Consider the following 15,643-nt stretch of genomic DNA (forward strand, 5'->3'; position numbering starts at 1 on the left):
CACCCCCCCGGTGACAAGATGCATCGTGCTTTCCAGCGTTTCCAGGGATGAGCAGCACCTCGGCTCTGTGGGCACGCGGGAGGAGGGCAGCGCACGCAGCACGCCTGCGGGGTCCGGCCGCCGCCGCTGGCTGAAGGCCGGTCAGCGCTGTGCGGGGGGCGCTTGTCCCGGGGCGCTCCAGGAGCACCGGCCGCCCGGGCCCTGGGCCGGAGCTGGCGAGCCGCGCGCCGGGATTCCCTCAGGGAATGACGTCCCGGCGGGCGGCCAGCGGCTGCGGCGCGTTCTCCATTTACGGAGACACGGCCCGCGCGGGGCAGCCCCGGCCCGTCCCGCCGGTCCTCGCCCTCGGCCCGTCCCGCCGGTCCCCTCCCGCACCCTCGGCCCGTCCCGCCGGTCCCCTCCCGCGCCCTCGGCCCGTCCCCGCCGGTCCCCGCCGGTCCCCTCCCGCACCCTCGGCCCGTCCCCGCCGGTCCCCTCCCTCGCCCTCGGCCCGTCCCGCCGGTCCCCGCCGGTCCCCTCCCGCGCCCTCGGCCCGTCCCCGCCGGTCCCCTCCCGCGCCCTCGGCCCCGGCCCCGCGCCGTGCCGGCCCGGCCCCGCCCCGCCCGGCCGCGAGCTGCGCGCGCGGGGAGGGCGGAGCCGCTGCCCCTCCCCTCAGCCCGCCCGTCCCTCCGTCCCGGGGCGCCGGCGTGTCTGGGCAGAGCCGCGGGCAGCGCCGCGCCGAGGAGCAGCGATGGTGAGCGGGGAGCTCGGCAGGGGCCGAGCGGGGCCGGGGCAGGGGCAGCTGTGGCGGGGCCGCTGTGGCGGGGCCCGGGCCCGCGGGGCGAAGGCGGGAGCGCGGCTGTCGCGTCCCCTCGCGCGGTGCCGGGAAGGGGCCGCGGCAGCGCCCCGTGTCCCGCTCCTGGCCGGGGAGGGGTTGTGTAACAGCGCCGGCCTGCGGGAAGCCGGGCCGTGCCAGGCACTTGCCGAGGGCCAGCGGCCGCCGGCCCTGGGGACCGGGGTCGGTGCCTTCAGTGTCGTCCCGAACCCGCCCGTCCCATCGCGGGGCGCGGGCAGGGCCGGCGCCGCCTGTGGAGCGCGAGCCGCGCCTGCCGCCCTCTCCCGCCGCTTGGGATCTGGAGAGGTTTTGGATGCTGGTGTCCTCGGGCGGGAGGAATCCCGTGGCACGGGGACGCCGCGGCGTAGTCGAACAACAGGTGACGGCTCTGGTTGAGAGGGCGCTGGCCCTCTGGAGGGGTCTCGGCGGGCAGAGCCGCAGCCGGCCCCGCCGTGCCCGGTGCCGGGGTCACTCCGGTCCCCGCTCCGGTGCCGGGAGCGCTCGGCTGTGCCGCGCGGGCGGCTCCCGAGCCCGGGACACGGGGCTCCGCCACTGCTGCGGCTGTGCGCTGCTGCTGGACGAGGGGACGCGATGTCAGGAAAACACCTCGGTGCTAGACTTAGGGAAAATTGAGGTTCGGCAGGTGAACCTGGCTTGTCTTTAGTAATTCCCTCCTGATGGTGGATAATAGCTTTCATCCTGAAGTAATCCAAAGAACGATTATGTCTACCTGTTACACAAGAACTAAGAACAAGTGGTGAAGAATCCTATGTGGTAATAAACTAGGCGAAAATCCGTAACTTTTAAACAAGTAACTTACTTGAAACTGTTCTGAAGCAGAGTTCTAGAGATCTGAGTGTTGAGATACTTGAAAAACTTCTGCAGTATTTTTCTTAAACCTTAACTAATGTTAAGATTTAAAGATTGACCAGCCTAGTTCTTGTGTGTTCAGAGCTTCACTCCCAATACCTTTTCAAGGATGCTTTTCTCATTGCCGTTGTCTCTGCTTTGACTTCCGGAGGCCAGTAAAGCTGTACCTGGTTACATCTATGTGGAGCACAAGTCTTGACTTTAAATAAAGCATTGCAGAGGTTAGGAAGCTAAAACTTCTCTTGAAGTCAGGGGTAATGACACCAACTAGCTCTCATAAACCTGTTTTTGGTAAGGAGCTTTGAATAAGATAGTTGCTTGTGTTCCCTGGGGGTTGTTTGTTTTGCCAGTTGACTCAGATCAACTCGTTAGCCTCAGTCTTTGCTCCTCTGGTACCTCCTGTGTCACAGACACCTGTGGCACATAAGGGGTGGTTGGCAGAGGCTGGGTCATCGCTTAGACTACTGACAGATTAAATGGGGTTGGAAGTCTTCCTTGCAGGTGCTTCAGATATGTCTGCCTGTTACCAGTAATACTTTGAGATCAGTCTGTTAGTTGATCTGCTGTTGGCTCCATTCATTTCTTTTTAATGAAAGGTTTTAATCAAAGTGGGTTTTGTAAATACATATAAGTAACTGACAACATACTCTGTGAGATTTACTTTATCAAAATAAGAGAATTACTTCCTTCCACAAGATACACTTTAGGGATGTATTCAGATTCTCCCCCTTTTAATTTGATACTGAAGTAGTTTTTCGCTGTGATATCTCAAAATAATATGAATTGCATTTTTAGATTATTAAGTAACTATTAGAAGAAAACCAGAAAATAATGATTTTGAAAGTGCTGCTTTTTCAAATAATTATGCCCAAACAATTGTTTGATAGTCATTAGAAGGTAGTATTTTGTAACTTAGTTGGCAGAAGGTTTGCCTGGCAGGACTTACAGTGACTGCTGATGAACATGAATCATGCTACTAATATCCTGAAACTTTATACTCGTTCTCTGTGCTCTATAAAAAACTTGCATTATTCCCCTTATTTTTGTCTTAACAGTTTTGATGTCTGAAGGGTGAAAGAAGCTGAATGTTTCAAGTGTTTCGTGTTTTCTAAATCGAGTCTTTTCCGCCACATCGTCTTCACTGTAGACCTCAGGGTGATCCTTTCCTGTTCTGACAGGGTCCCCCAGTGCAGGGTGCTGAGTTGCCACTGACACCAGGTGCTGTTGGTGCTTCTGGGGCCATCTGATTGAGCAGAGCAGACACTGGTGTCCCTGCACTGTCCCTGCTCTGTCCCTGCGGCCTTGGCCAGTCCCTGCCATGGTGCGCTGCCCCGCCCAGCTCAGCTGGCGCACTGCAAAGCTCTCTGCACTTAGCAATACATCTGCTCCTTTTTGCTGGTTTATTTTTAATCCAGATCAATATCTGTGTCAAGTTAACAGGTGGTTTCAGGAGGAAATCTGCAAGCATGGAATGGGTGAGCTGTTTCATGGCTGTACATGGCAGTACAAGGTGGGAATGAGCAACAGCAGGGCAAAACTGTAGTAAAGCTGACAAGTATAAGGAACATATGGCAGCTTAAAATTTTTCTCTTGAAATGCATCCATTTTGTTACCTTTGTGTTTCAGTGCTTTAAATTCAAAATAGAAGAATCCTAAAAGCTTCTAACAGCTTAGCTGAAGCTTTAAAGTCTTCAAAAACTGGGTATTAGGTCAGTGCCAGGTAGTCCCACTCTAGTGAAGGACTATGTCCCTAATATGCAGGAAGCCTCATGGTGAAACTAAGCTGGAACTTGCTCAAAAGGAAAGCATATGATCAGCTGAACTTCATGGTGGTACACTGTGAGTTAGAACTTTAATGTCGTGGGGTAGTTCATGGAGATGCATTGGAGGATCTTGAATTGGATAGAGAATCCTTACCATGTTACAAAAATGATCTCAGACCTTGCATTTAAAGTAGGTCTTTAGTCTTCAGGGAAAGATTGTTCCCCTGAGTACTGTCAGCTGGCTTTGACTCTCCTAAGGATAAAACTTTGAATGTCAATCAGCAAGTATTTTCTAAGGCAAAAACTGCAACTATATTTAGAAAAAAAGCCAACCACAAAATCAAATAAATGCTCCACCCCAACAACAACCCATCGATGATCAACTTTCCCTGCTTTTATATAGTCTCTGTTACTGAGTACTTCTGCTGAGGTTTTGTACCAATTTGTTGGGCAGAGTGAGAAGGGAGAGCTCCCAAGAGAAAGCAGGATCAGCAGTATCTGGATTAGCTCACAAGTTGTTGAACAAGCCAGCGTTGTCTAATATACTTATGTTAAAAAACAATGTGTTTCTATGTTACCTTTAACCAGTATTTCAATGCTAAGCAATTTTCTGTTACACTGCAGTCAGTATGTGCATTTTATTTGGGTGTACTTGGTGTCTTCTTGGTTCCACCTCTTCAGCAAAGATGGAAGGCTGATTTTTTAAAAGGAACCTTTTTATAGCAGTTTGACATCAGAAGAGGGCAGATATTTATAGCCCAGTCCATCGAGAAGCTGAGGATGTCTTGATTCCATGTAGTGCCTGTGAAAGTCTGCAGGAATAAAAGACTGGGTTAGCCTTGCTGGCCTTTAGGATTCAGTCCTGAAGGAGTGAATGTGTGATGGGAACTGGGACCTTGTACTATCTTAAGTCTCTTTTTTCTGCAGGGAAGTCACAAGCAAGACAGTGATGCTTCTGTTTTTGAAGGGTGCTTTTCTGTCTGGTGCTGCAGACAGTAGCCTGAGCTCAAACCCTGCCTTCTGCCAAATGTGGAATACTCGGGAGGGCAACAGCATGTGCTTTGCGTTATGTCTAGAGGTGCTTTAATGGAAAATCTTCCAGCTGTATGATGTTTCTCTCTGGCTGATACATAAAATGTACTAAAACACAGTAGTACTTGATGTGTTTTGTTTAGGCTTGCATTGTGTGCCTGCTTGTTTTTGTTTCTAGTTTAGACCTCTAGGATTACGGGTATTCTGTGAATGTTAGAGCACTTTTTCAGAAGACATTAATGTATTCAGAATGTTACTCAAATGCAACTTTTGCGCTGAAACCTGAACATGTGATTGTGTATGTATGCATCTCTTAAGCAATTTTCTCATCATCTCTTTTGCCTTCCAGATATGTTTTTTTTTTGTTCTACATACGTAACATACATTGTGCAGGAAGTTGGGTGGCAATGCTATTAGTACTTTAACTAAACTGTTTGCAGCAACTTTTTCTTAACTTAAAGAAATAACATTCACCAGTCTCACTGCCTTGTTCTTATAAGGCATTGCTGCACGTGTTGCATGGGTGAAGTTAAAACGAGTTTTGTCACGGTTAGCACGTGGAATGTTAAGCTTTTACGAGTTTTCAGTAAAATCTTAGTAATGTTCCCATCTTAACATGGAAAATATGTTGCCTTGCTTGAGACAGTAAAAGCTGTACATCTCTTTAGAGAACTGTTATCACCTTTTGTAATAATTTTAGTTATTTTGACTTCATAAATACCAGTGTATTCTCAATTGAAGGAGTTAGTCTAAAAGTGCCGTTGATCTAAATGGTCATGCACGGCTCTATCCCAGGTATATTATAAAGAATAAAGGCTTTGGTACTCCTAATTTCAGCATAAGGAATTCCTGTGTGTTTGGATTTGTGTTCTAATACAGTATGCATGTATACATTAATGATATTAATGTATAGAACATGTAGATAAACATCCTCAGAGTTGCAGAAGAGTCCTTTATATTAACAAAGCCTAACTTACTTGCTGCATGTTGTGATGAGGAAGGAAGCAAAAAGATAGGTGATTTTTTTCTCCTGGACTCCCAGCTCTTACTTTGCCGGGTTAACCCTGGGAGTGAGTTTCCTGTAGTTACCTGAAGAGTTCTGACACAGATCTTTGTAGTTCTGACCAGCCTGGGATTGGCCTGCAAGTTGTCAGGCTTTTGCTTACCCTTTGGTTCTGGTTATTGCCACAAGAAATGCCTTATAAATGACAAATTCATCTGCTTTGCTTTTCAGTTTCCTAAAGCACTCTGGTAATGCAATACTTCAGTCTGCTTTTTCTAGGAAGCTGCATTCCAGATCTAGGTGTTGTGTGGCTACTGAAAGGCATTAGGAACTGTTAGGAAGGGATTTTGCACCTGATTAACAAGTGTTTTTTTCTGGGAGTTAACCGTGCTAGACTAGAAGCAGTAAAATTGAATCAGTTCTTGGAACTGGGAGGAGTGTGTTCGTATATGTGTGTGCTACAAAAATAAGGATTTGGAAAATATTTCAGTTCCTCTGCAAGCACAGAAATCCAGGCATAGGCTTTGATAAGAAAGGGTTGGCTTGCATTATTGGTAGCTCTTTGAATTAAACCAACTTTGCACAAACGAAACCCTGACCATGAATATGAGCAGCAAAGTTTACCTCAGCACAAAAGGCTAATAAACCTTTCAGGGGAACTCATATAAAGGTTCTCTCGCACATTTTCTCATCTGTTGAACACCATTCACTTCTTCACTACCTATGGTCTGCCAAGTAGCTGTTCTGATTATTGCTGGTCACTGGCAAATGACCACCATTGTTTTAAACTCTGATGGAAGAGGATTTTTGTGCTGTCTGCGTATGGGGAAGTATTCCAGGTGTATGGGGTGTCTGCTGACTTGTGGAGCTGCTCTAGTCAGAGGACTCTGGATAGCTGTAGTGTGTTGATTGGCTTTTATTGTTTCTACTGTGGCTTTAAAAGTATTTGTAAATATCAAAGAGATATGGCAGGAAGTAAGATTTTTTCCCCTTCAGATGAGAACTGAGAGCTGTCCCTGGGGACTTGCTCAGCAGTTCACCTCAAACTCAGCCTCCCGTGGCACTCCTGGGGCAGCTTGGGTGTGAGGAACTGTAATTTAGTCAGACCTTCCTGAGCTCAGTTCAGCCTTTCCCATCTCCTACTCCCTTCCCCACATTCCTGAGATGCCAATTACTGTCCTGCCCAGGAAGTACGGTTGTCACTCCTCTCCTGACTCATCCTCATCTTCCAGCTTTCCTATCCTCCACCTACTGCTTTCCTCCCTCACTTCTTCAAAACTGTGCATACCCCCTGGGGATGCCAGGTGTGCAGTCAAGTCCTGGCAGTGCATGGGATCCGTTCTCTCTGCTTGACCGAGTCATTGCTAGGATCAGAAAAGGTGTCTTGGTCTACAGCTTTTCCACACCCTGAACCTCCCAGGTGTTTTCTGTCCCTTCTGTTCATTATGCTTCGTGTAAATAGCTTTGGGGTTTGATGGTGTCCTCTACACATGCAAGTACATCTAAACCCAAGATTCTGTAATGTAAACGGCCTAGGAAGAAGGGTGTGGTCAAGGTGTTTTTCCAAAGACGCAGCAGCATTTAATTGATCCTAAAGCCACTCATGAATTGGGTATATAAACTATAAAGTGTGATTTAAAAAAAAATCGAATTTAATTTCTTTAGTTGAAAGTGGAAATACTTTTTTAAACAAAACAAATGTGAGAGCTGATGAGGAAAGCAGTGTTGGCAATTGGATCGTGAGTCAGAGCTATCAGAAGTGATGCTTATTGGGAAACATACTTAGAAGGTGCTTTTTAAGTTACAAAGGCTTGTCTATTAACATAACTTACAAATTGTGAACTTGAAAGTTAAAGCCAGATATTAGCAGACCTTGAGTGTGCTTTGTGATCAACACTGTCCTGGAAGTGTCAGAAGGATTTAAAATAGGCCTGGTGCTCTGCTCTCCTGTCATGTGTGTGATTTTTCAGCTGCCAGAAGAGTCTGGTGAAGCCGCTTCTGGCTTTCAGGGGATCGGTGGAATGGCTTTGGGATGGAGTGATGATAGATATTTTTCTTTAGACTCCTTCAAAAAACGGGGACATAAATAGTTCCTGCAAAAACATGTGCTTCTAGAAGCTATTTTCATGCTTTTTTCAGCAATCTGAAGTCTAAATGAGAGGTTTTTGTTGGCATCCTTCAAAGAGGATTAGCAGTCTCGTAGTGACTTGCTGCACTTGTCCCTGTACAGGAAGTGTGGGGCTTTTTTTCCTTGCCAGCTCAGAACCACTCACTGAATCACTGTCATCAGCTGAGCCTGAGTCTGTAACCACTTCTTGGTCAGCCTTGTCTAATTTAAGTGTTGAAGTCATATTCAAGTCTGAACAATGCAGCCTGATACCCTCTATAAAACAAGCAAAATGTTTTCAACAGCTTTAAAGTCTTTCCTGCTTGTGTCTTATAAAATATGCTGCCTGATGTTTGATCTTGCACCCTAGGACAGTCTTCTGTTTTCAGTCTGACATTCCACCACATTTGTGAGGCTTTAAATTCTAGGCAGTTTACCAATGTGTGCTGTTATCTTTTGCAGTGATTGATGTCTTTTCCTGTGCTTTGAGTTGGATATTGCTAATAGCAGCAATACAGAAAGATGGAAGTTGGAGCCTCTTGTTAGTAATATGTTTGCAGTGCCAAGCAGTAGTCAAGAGCTTGTCTCATCTTGTTTTGTTTTGCTTTTTTTTTTTCCTGCCTTGAAGGATACAAGTCTGCACAAATGCTCAAGTGCTTCCAAATTTGCTTTTGCAATAACTTGCAACCCTATGTTATTCCCAGCTTTGTAAAGAAGTGCACAGACACAAAGTGTGTTTACTGTTGCCAAGGCATTTGGAGTCCCTGGGGTTGTGAGCCCTGGACTCTGGGACAGCTCATTTGGTGTGGAAGTGCTGCTGCTCTGAGGGGTGGTAGGAACATTCCAAGGGAAAATGTTTACCTCGGTACTGTAAACATCTTTCAGCTGTTGTGCTCCTTCTGCCACACACTGGCATGGTCGCCTCCTGGTCACTTGGGGTTTGGACTTACTGCAGGTGTTTTGATATATGAACCGGAAAATGCTTCTTTTGCTAAGTGGAAGCCGTGTTCTTGAGGGACATTGAAGGAGAGCTTTCATTAAACCTAATCTTAAAAGCCATTTCATGGGACTCAAAAGCAAGCACATCCTTTTCAGTTTAAGCATTTGTTTTTCCTTTCAGTATTTGAGGAGCATTTGATTTGTCCATTTATTAATTCTGAAAGAATTTATTTTCCTGTACTGATGCCCACCTGTATTCAGTACGTACCTAAAGAAAGAGAAATGTGCAAAAGTGTTTATAACAGTAATTGAAAGCAGTCAGAATATAGATATACTTAAATTAAATGGGCAATTAAAAATGTGGTTAGATTCATTCCAGAAAGGATATAAAGCTACAAACCCACCCATTCTTGCTTTCAGAGCACAGAGGTATAAGCTGTCTACATAGTCTGAATTAGTAAATAAATCTATGGTATTTTCTGGTAAGGCAAAAGAAACTTGGATTTTGGGTAATTATTTCTGCTGTCTAGCTAAATATAGATTATGTTTTTGAAGGAATCAGTGACAGCATGCAATCAGCTAGGAAAAAATAATTAGTCATGGGAATCCATAGTTGTATTAGACCCTTGTGTATTACTTAGTTCTGTATTTTTTGTTGACTCTTGATAGTGCCATTTTTATGAGAGCAGGTTAAATTAAATACACTACTCCTGTCAGGAAACTTCTGATATCTTTCCTACTATAATTTGAATTCAAAATTTGGCTACAATGAAAGCTGATATATTACTGAGCATGACTTTATTCCGTGTAGCTTCTGTACCATGAAATACCCCACTTCACATGTAAACTTGATTAGTTTCTGAATTGCCTGAATCCAAGAAAACAAATATTTGACTTGGCCAATTAAAATATAGTACATCCATTAAGAACAGAATTACTTCAGCTGGTTTTATTTTCTCCACTTAAAAACTGTGCCTTACAGTCATGTTTCCACGACTTGATGCTGAGTTGTGGTAGTCTCCAAAGCCTTTTTCAGTGCTTCCCCTCAAGTATACACTGGGAACTGCTATATTGGTTAGTAATTGCTAGATTCAGCAAACCAAAATTTCCTACAAAAACATTCTGGTCTTTGCAGTGGCAAAGCAAAAATAGCTTCTCAGAGTAGGGCAATTTGGATGTGTTCAGTTTTTTGAGGAGATCCTGGCTGTTTTTTGTGTATCCTGCAGGACCTGAGTAGACTGAAGTAAGGTGCCTTTTGGAATTGTGGCCCTGGTGGAGGAGGAGCCATCAGCCTCCTGCTATGGAGGAGCAGTGTAAACCTGCTGAGAAATCTATTGCAAAAGAGCAAAAACTGCGCAATTCTGTCCTTAGCTGTACCCAGACTGTTGGCCATTATTATCTGCTGTGGCTGTTGGCTTTGCAAAGGCTCTTCCTGCTTTTCCCTGGGTAGCTCGGAGTTCGTTTTCTGTCTGCAGCCACCTTTGCTGGGTGTGCTGGTGGCACTGGCACACAGTGCTGCTGTGAGCAGGGATCTTCTCCCAGCTCAGGGCGGGACTCAGCAGCCCCTCGGGCGTTTGGTGGCCAGTATTGCCAATGGCTGAGGGCAGAGTCCTGGCAGGAGCAGGCTTCAGAGCCCTGGCAGGACCCAGGACCCGTGTTGGTGATTCTTGTTATAGGAGGAGACTGCCAGCAAATAGAGCTTGGAGTAACTTCTGCAGACTGCTGTTTGTTATGGTTTTTTAAGAAGGATTAGACTTGACCCAGGGAAAAAAAGGGGACTGGGATGTTTTGTAGCAAATAGAGATCCTGTTAAGGCTCTGTGTATGTCTGTGGAGGTCTGAACTGAGGTCTGGCCTTTAATGAGCAAAATCTTGAGCTCCGTTTGAGGCAGAGTTGGGAGTGGGGAGAATGACTTCATTGTAGGAGAGGCCGCTGCTTTTGCTGTTTTGCTGTGCTTTAGCTATTTTTTGTCTCAGCATTGAGTTGCAACCACAGAGTTCGAAGCATGAACTGTTTTCAGATGAGAAGGAAAGGAGGGAAAGGTCTTCAGCAGAGCAAGTCAGGTCAGAAGTGTACCTGCAAGTGAAAGAGGACTAGGCAATACCTGAGTATCCAGTATCTGAAACTTGAGATAATGCTGAGTACCTGTTTTTAACAACTGAGCCTGGTTTCTTAAGCAGCTTAGATATTTGTCTGTAATTGTCACTCTTGTCTCTCAGCGTTCTGTAATATGTATCTGCTTAGCAATAAAGGACTAGATTCAGTGTATTGGAGAAAATGAAAAAATGCCCAATTTGATACTTGCTTTAAATAACAAATCAGCACATAGTCGGGTATGTGGTCAGCAAAACTTAGATTTGATGAAACTGGAATGGCTTCTGTTGTGGTTTTAAAAAGTATATATGATAAACGAGATGAATCTGTTCTAGCTTGAAGCTGCCTTCAAGCACACAGAGCGTGTTCTCTACAGCCTCCAGTGACTTTAACCTCACTCTCAGGAATATGTAATGAAGTGTGTGAGACTACAACATGGTTGAACTTCAGTAGCACAGACAGAATGGATTATTTCACATAATTGTGGGACTATTGGTAATTAATTATTTCACAGTAATTAATTATTTATTATTGATTAATTATTTCACGTAGATAGGCCTGTTGGTAACTGGCGGTTCTGATGTTGAAGGGAATACTTGGTTTCCCAGTTCCAGTGTCAGTAACCCAGCTGACTGCTCCAGGAGCCTCAACGCTGTTCCCATGAGTACTATTTGTTAAAGCTTTTCTAGTGGTAATAGGAATTCTGGTTCCAGGGTTCTTAATGCCTGAAATACCAGCACACCCAGTCCACAGAGACCTGATCTCAGTATGCAGAGAAGTTCATGACCAGCAGTGGTTTCTTCCTGTCGTTGACTCTGTGTTTTTATTCTTGGTACATTCTAGGAGCACTCGAGAGGAAGTGTGGCAGTGGCGGCTTATTCCCATATTTGGTATTGTTCTAGGCAGAATGGACATCCCACACTAAAGGAGAGAGCTGACCTGCCTCCAGCCATGGCTTAATCTCGGCAGAGGCACAGGGGTCCCTCTCCTTTGCAGCTGTGCGTGGTGCAGTTTTCTGCCTGGAGTTGCAGTGATGGTTGATGGTGCTGGTGGGGTCCCTGCAGATAGGTGGGCCTGACTTCACAATACTAAAAGCTTGTATTTATGTGGTTACAAATCCTTGTTCTCCAGTGGAGCTTCCGTTGGTCTACACATTAGTAGTGGTGTATTTTGTGTCATTAAGAGTTGGAATTAGTGAGTGTTACTGAGTACTTTAGTGAAATGAGCACTCGAGTCTTTGGCTGTGGAAAAGGAAACAATATTCAGAACATCAACTCACTTGCATCTCCTAACCTTCTCCTTGGTATTTTTCCTGAGACTTTTACTGTAAAGGGCTCATGTCTTCTGGACAGATTTAGGAGTGAGGAGGGAACCCCAGGCCCTTAATCTGCTTTCTTTAATAGTCATTATTAAAGCCATATTGGGAAAGAAGCAAATACAATATGTTTCAGAAAAGCATTGTAATCAGTGACAGTACAGACACTACTTCCCTCTGGAATAGCTGGCTACCTTATCTGTCTCCATGCAATTCACCAGTAAAAAGATGAACTAAGGACTGAAGAAATTAATCTTTATTTTATTAGTCCTGAGATTGACCTTTTCTTGTTCTTAGTTATTACAATCTGTACTTGAACTTAGACTAAAGAAGTTCAGCTGCACGTGTCAGAATGCCTAAAATTAATCCTTTATGGATACAGTCTTGACAGAAGTTAAACTTCCAGTTCTGAACAAGAAAGGAATGTCTGAAATCGATCCAGAGGAACAGAGCATAATGCAGAGTTTTAAATCCCTGTTTCAGTGTACCAGGATAAGTTACAGACTTGAACAACTGTTTTTTTTTTTTCCCCAGGGCTGAGCATTTCTTTTGGGGAGAGGAATTTAAGAGCTGTTTATTCTGAAAAGAGGCTTAACGGTGTGAAAGCTGACAAGTGCTGAAGCAAGTCTGTTTGGGCTGTACTGACAGTACAACCTGTACCCTTACAGTATAGGCAGGTACTTCATAAACCACCGAGGATGTTCTGATGGATGTTCTGAAGGTGGTAGTTTGTAATGGAGGAGTGTGTTGTTACCACAATTAATGAATTAGTCATGGAGAGCTATTTAGTCTGACACACCTCCAGAGTGTTCACCTACTGAAATCAGGTTTTCTTTTTTCATTTCTTAATGATTCAGCAGGCTGAGGTGTTTTTGCCCCTGAGGCCATTAGCTGACTTTTTCACTTGACTTGTCCCATGTGTGGGTCTGTTCTGAGACCAGAATACATTGAAAATGAAGCAGAGAACAGGCTTTGCCCTGCAGCTCTGCGGGGTCTTCTCTGAGTGTGGCTGGAGTCCAGCCTGGGACTGGGAGGGACAAAGCAAGTGAAACTGGTCCTGTCAGTTTGACTGTAACCCGCCTGTTGGGGTTTGGACTGGGTCTCTGATACTCAAAAATGGTTAAATAGCTCTGAACTTAGGTGGGGGGGAGACTTCAATCAAAAATACCAGTATTAACTTTTACTGTTCTAGAAGCACTTCAGATGCCGGGGAGTTCTTCCTAGTCTGCACTTCAAAATGTGTAGGTGGAGAGGCAGTAATTGTGATGGTAACTCCCTGTGGTGAGGTAGCTATGGTCATTCATTTTACATTTGAAGGAGACATAGAATACACATTTTTATTTCAAGGTTATTTTGCCTAGTAACTACGATGAGATCTTAAAGATAGAAGTCAAGGTTGTTATGGTGTTTGTTTTGGATTGGTTTTTTTCCCCCATGCCTTTGAAAATATTTTATCATCCTGCTCTTTACAGGTGTGGAGTAGTAGGTTAACTCTAAAATGCTAATCCTGTTGCTGTTTGCTCATTGATAGTGCAGGTGTACAAACAGGAAAAGAAAAAAAACAAAGGGGAAATTAATATCATCTGATTGCTAAAACAAAGAAGCTCAAATTTAGTAGCTAAAATTATCTTCAGGCTGGTAACAGGATATAGTGAACAATGAGACTACATTCTGTAGCTAATTGAGTCCTTTTAGGGCTTGTTTTGAAATTGTATTTGACCAATTGAAACTTGTCAGGGGAGTAGAAGTCAACCTCATTTAAATGAACCAACCTATTTTTTTTTTTTTTTGTATCACACCTCAATGAGATGCCTAGGCTATTATTTTTCTTTCTTTGTATTTTTGAAGCCTTTGGAATATATTCAAGAACTAAAACTAAATAGTTTTTGGGTTTTTTTAAGGTGGTGGTTTAAGTCAGGGCAGGTGGGGACACTGTATGTGTTAGAACTGGCAGGTGGAGGGAGTACTTTTCTGTTGTTCTATCCATTTGCTACTACACTGTGGTAAAACATACAGTTTTGCCCTCTTATTCCTGTTCTGCCTTCCAGCGTTTAGTGTGACAATGTGGGAGAACCTCCTGAAGTTCCAAAGCTGTGCAGAGCCTTTGTGATCACGCTGTGGGTGTTGTTTTGTTCTGGTGCCATTTTGATAAGGACAGAGTGGGGAATATATCTGGGGCATGTCCCTAACAGCTGCCATGGACCTTGCTGTGGAGCTCTCCTAGGAGCCTAAATTGTCTAGAGCGGGAGAGAGGGCTGGAGTCCTCTGCTGGTTTTGACAGATGATACATGCAAACCACATTGTGCCCTCTGTGAGGGGAATGTGACTTGGTCCACAGTAGGCTTAGTGACAGAACTTCGTTGAACAGGGAAGGGAATAAGGGAAATGAATCTAAGAGGGAATGGTGGAATGGTCTGGGCTGGCAAGATGGTGGGAGCCTAGTCTGGTCCCGGCAGGCTGCTTCCAGTTTCCATGTGAAGTTCTGCTCCTTCAGCTCTACCTTAGTAGGCTCTTTCCATCTGTTTATAAGCCTTTAATATTGCTGATGGAATTGGGTCAGTCTGACACCTTCTCTGATTCTAACCTCATATAGGAAATGTGTGTATTTGTCCTCCTACCCACAGATCAGCCATGTGGCCTTGAAATACTTGCCTGACTCTCAGTCTTTGCTCTCACCTTCTACAGTTGCTTTCCTCATGCCTTCCCTTCTACATCTTTAACTCTCGGCAAGCCTTTGCAGAGGTCTTTTGTCTTCAGCTGCGAATGCCAAAGGACATGCTCCAATTTGTTACAGGCTTTCTGCGTGATTTTGGGGGTTTATCCCTTAAATGTTATCTGTAATGATGTAATGTGATGTCTAAGTTATGCTTTTACTAGTAGTTCTGAACAGGTTTAGGCTTGCTCAGGCAATGGTGTATGTAAACATTGGATCATTTTTCTGGTCCTTTTTAAAGTGCAGATTTTCCTGGCAGTACATACAACTGGGAAACTTGCAATGAAATATGTTGTATAAAGGCAAAAACGTTCTGTTTTGTACTTTGCAGTATGGTCATGGAGATGAAAATGCATGTACAGATGTACATTTGTAATTCATGAACATGGTTGTGTGAATGTCATGTTATTACTTAAATGCCTATGTATAAAATGTGTGACTTTAGCAGTAGATTACAAATACTTTTTTTATCTTCATAGTAGTCCTTACAGCTACTGCTGTCGAGTGTTGGACAGTTTTTCAAAGTGCAATAAAAGATACAAATAGTTGGTACGTTAGTGCTAAATAGGCAGAACATCCCTGAGGATAGATCTCTAGTAGGAATCTGTGGAATAGCTGGTGTCGGGTATTATTGCCTGTATCCCACAGACCACAAGTGTGTGTTAGAAGATACAAGGAAAGCCTTTCTGTCATGCAAGCTGTCACCGAATGATTCTAAAATGCAGAGCATTTTTGAACCTGCTGTCAACGCTATCTAGAAGCAACACAGCTTCTTAACAGCTGGACTCAGCTTTTACTTACAAAATGTTCCATGGCACCTTTTTTCACCACAAATAACCAAAACCTCTGACACTTTGTTTGCAAGGTTTTGTCCCTTTTGATAGCCAGTTCTGCTAAACTGGCAATTACTGACTTATCCATGACTAAATTGCTGCTGTTGTTCTCTAGAAATCTGGGCTTTACCTGATGCTCTCCCGTGCAAGTGCTATGTAA

At 44.7% G+C, this 15,643-nt stretch overlaps 1 protein-coding gene across 2 annotated transcripts in view; it reads left to right on the top strand.

Annotated features, from left to right (window-relative positions):
• Positions 1–667: 667 nt before the first annotated feature.
• Positions 668–15,643, top strand: part of MYO1E (myosin IE) — a 74,378-nt gene continuing 59,402 nt past the window's right edge. For both annotated transcript variants that reach the window (XM_066196621.1, XM_066196623.1), the window contains exon 1: positions 668–733. In XM_066196621.1, coding sequence (XP_066052718.1) covers positions 731–733 — 3 coding nt within the window. In that variant the 5' untranslated portion in view covers positions 668–730. The remainder of the gene's footprint in view (positions 734–15,643) is intronic.

This window comes from Chamaea fasciata, unplaced genomic scaffold (genome assembly GCF_029207755.1).
Source record: "Chamaea fasciata isolate MVZ Bird 193981 ecotype frontalis unplaced genomic scaffold, bChaFas1.0.hap1 SCAF_14, whole genome shotgun sequence".
NCBI lineage: Eukaryota > Metazoa > Chordata > Aves > Passeriformes > Sylviidae > Chamaea > Chamaea fasciata.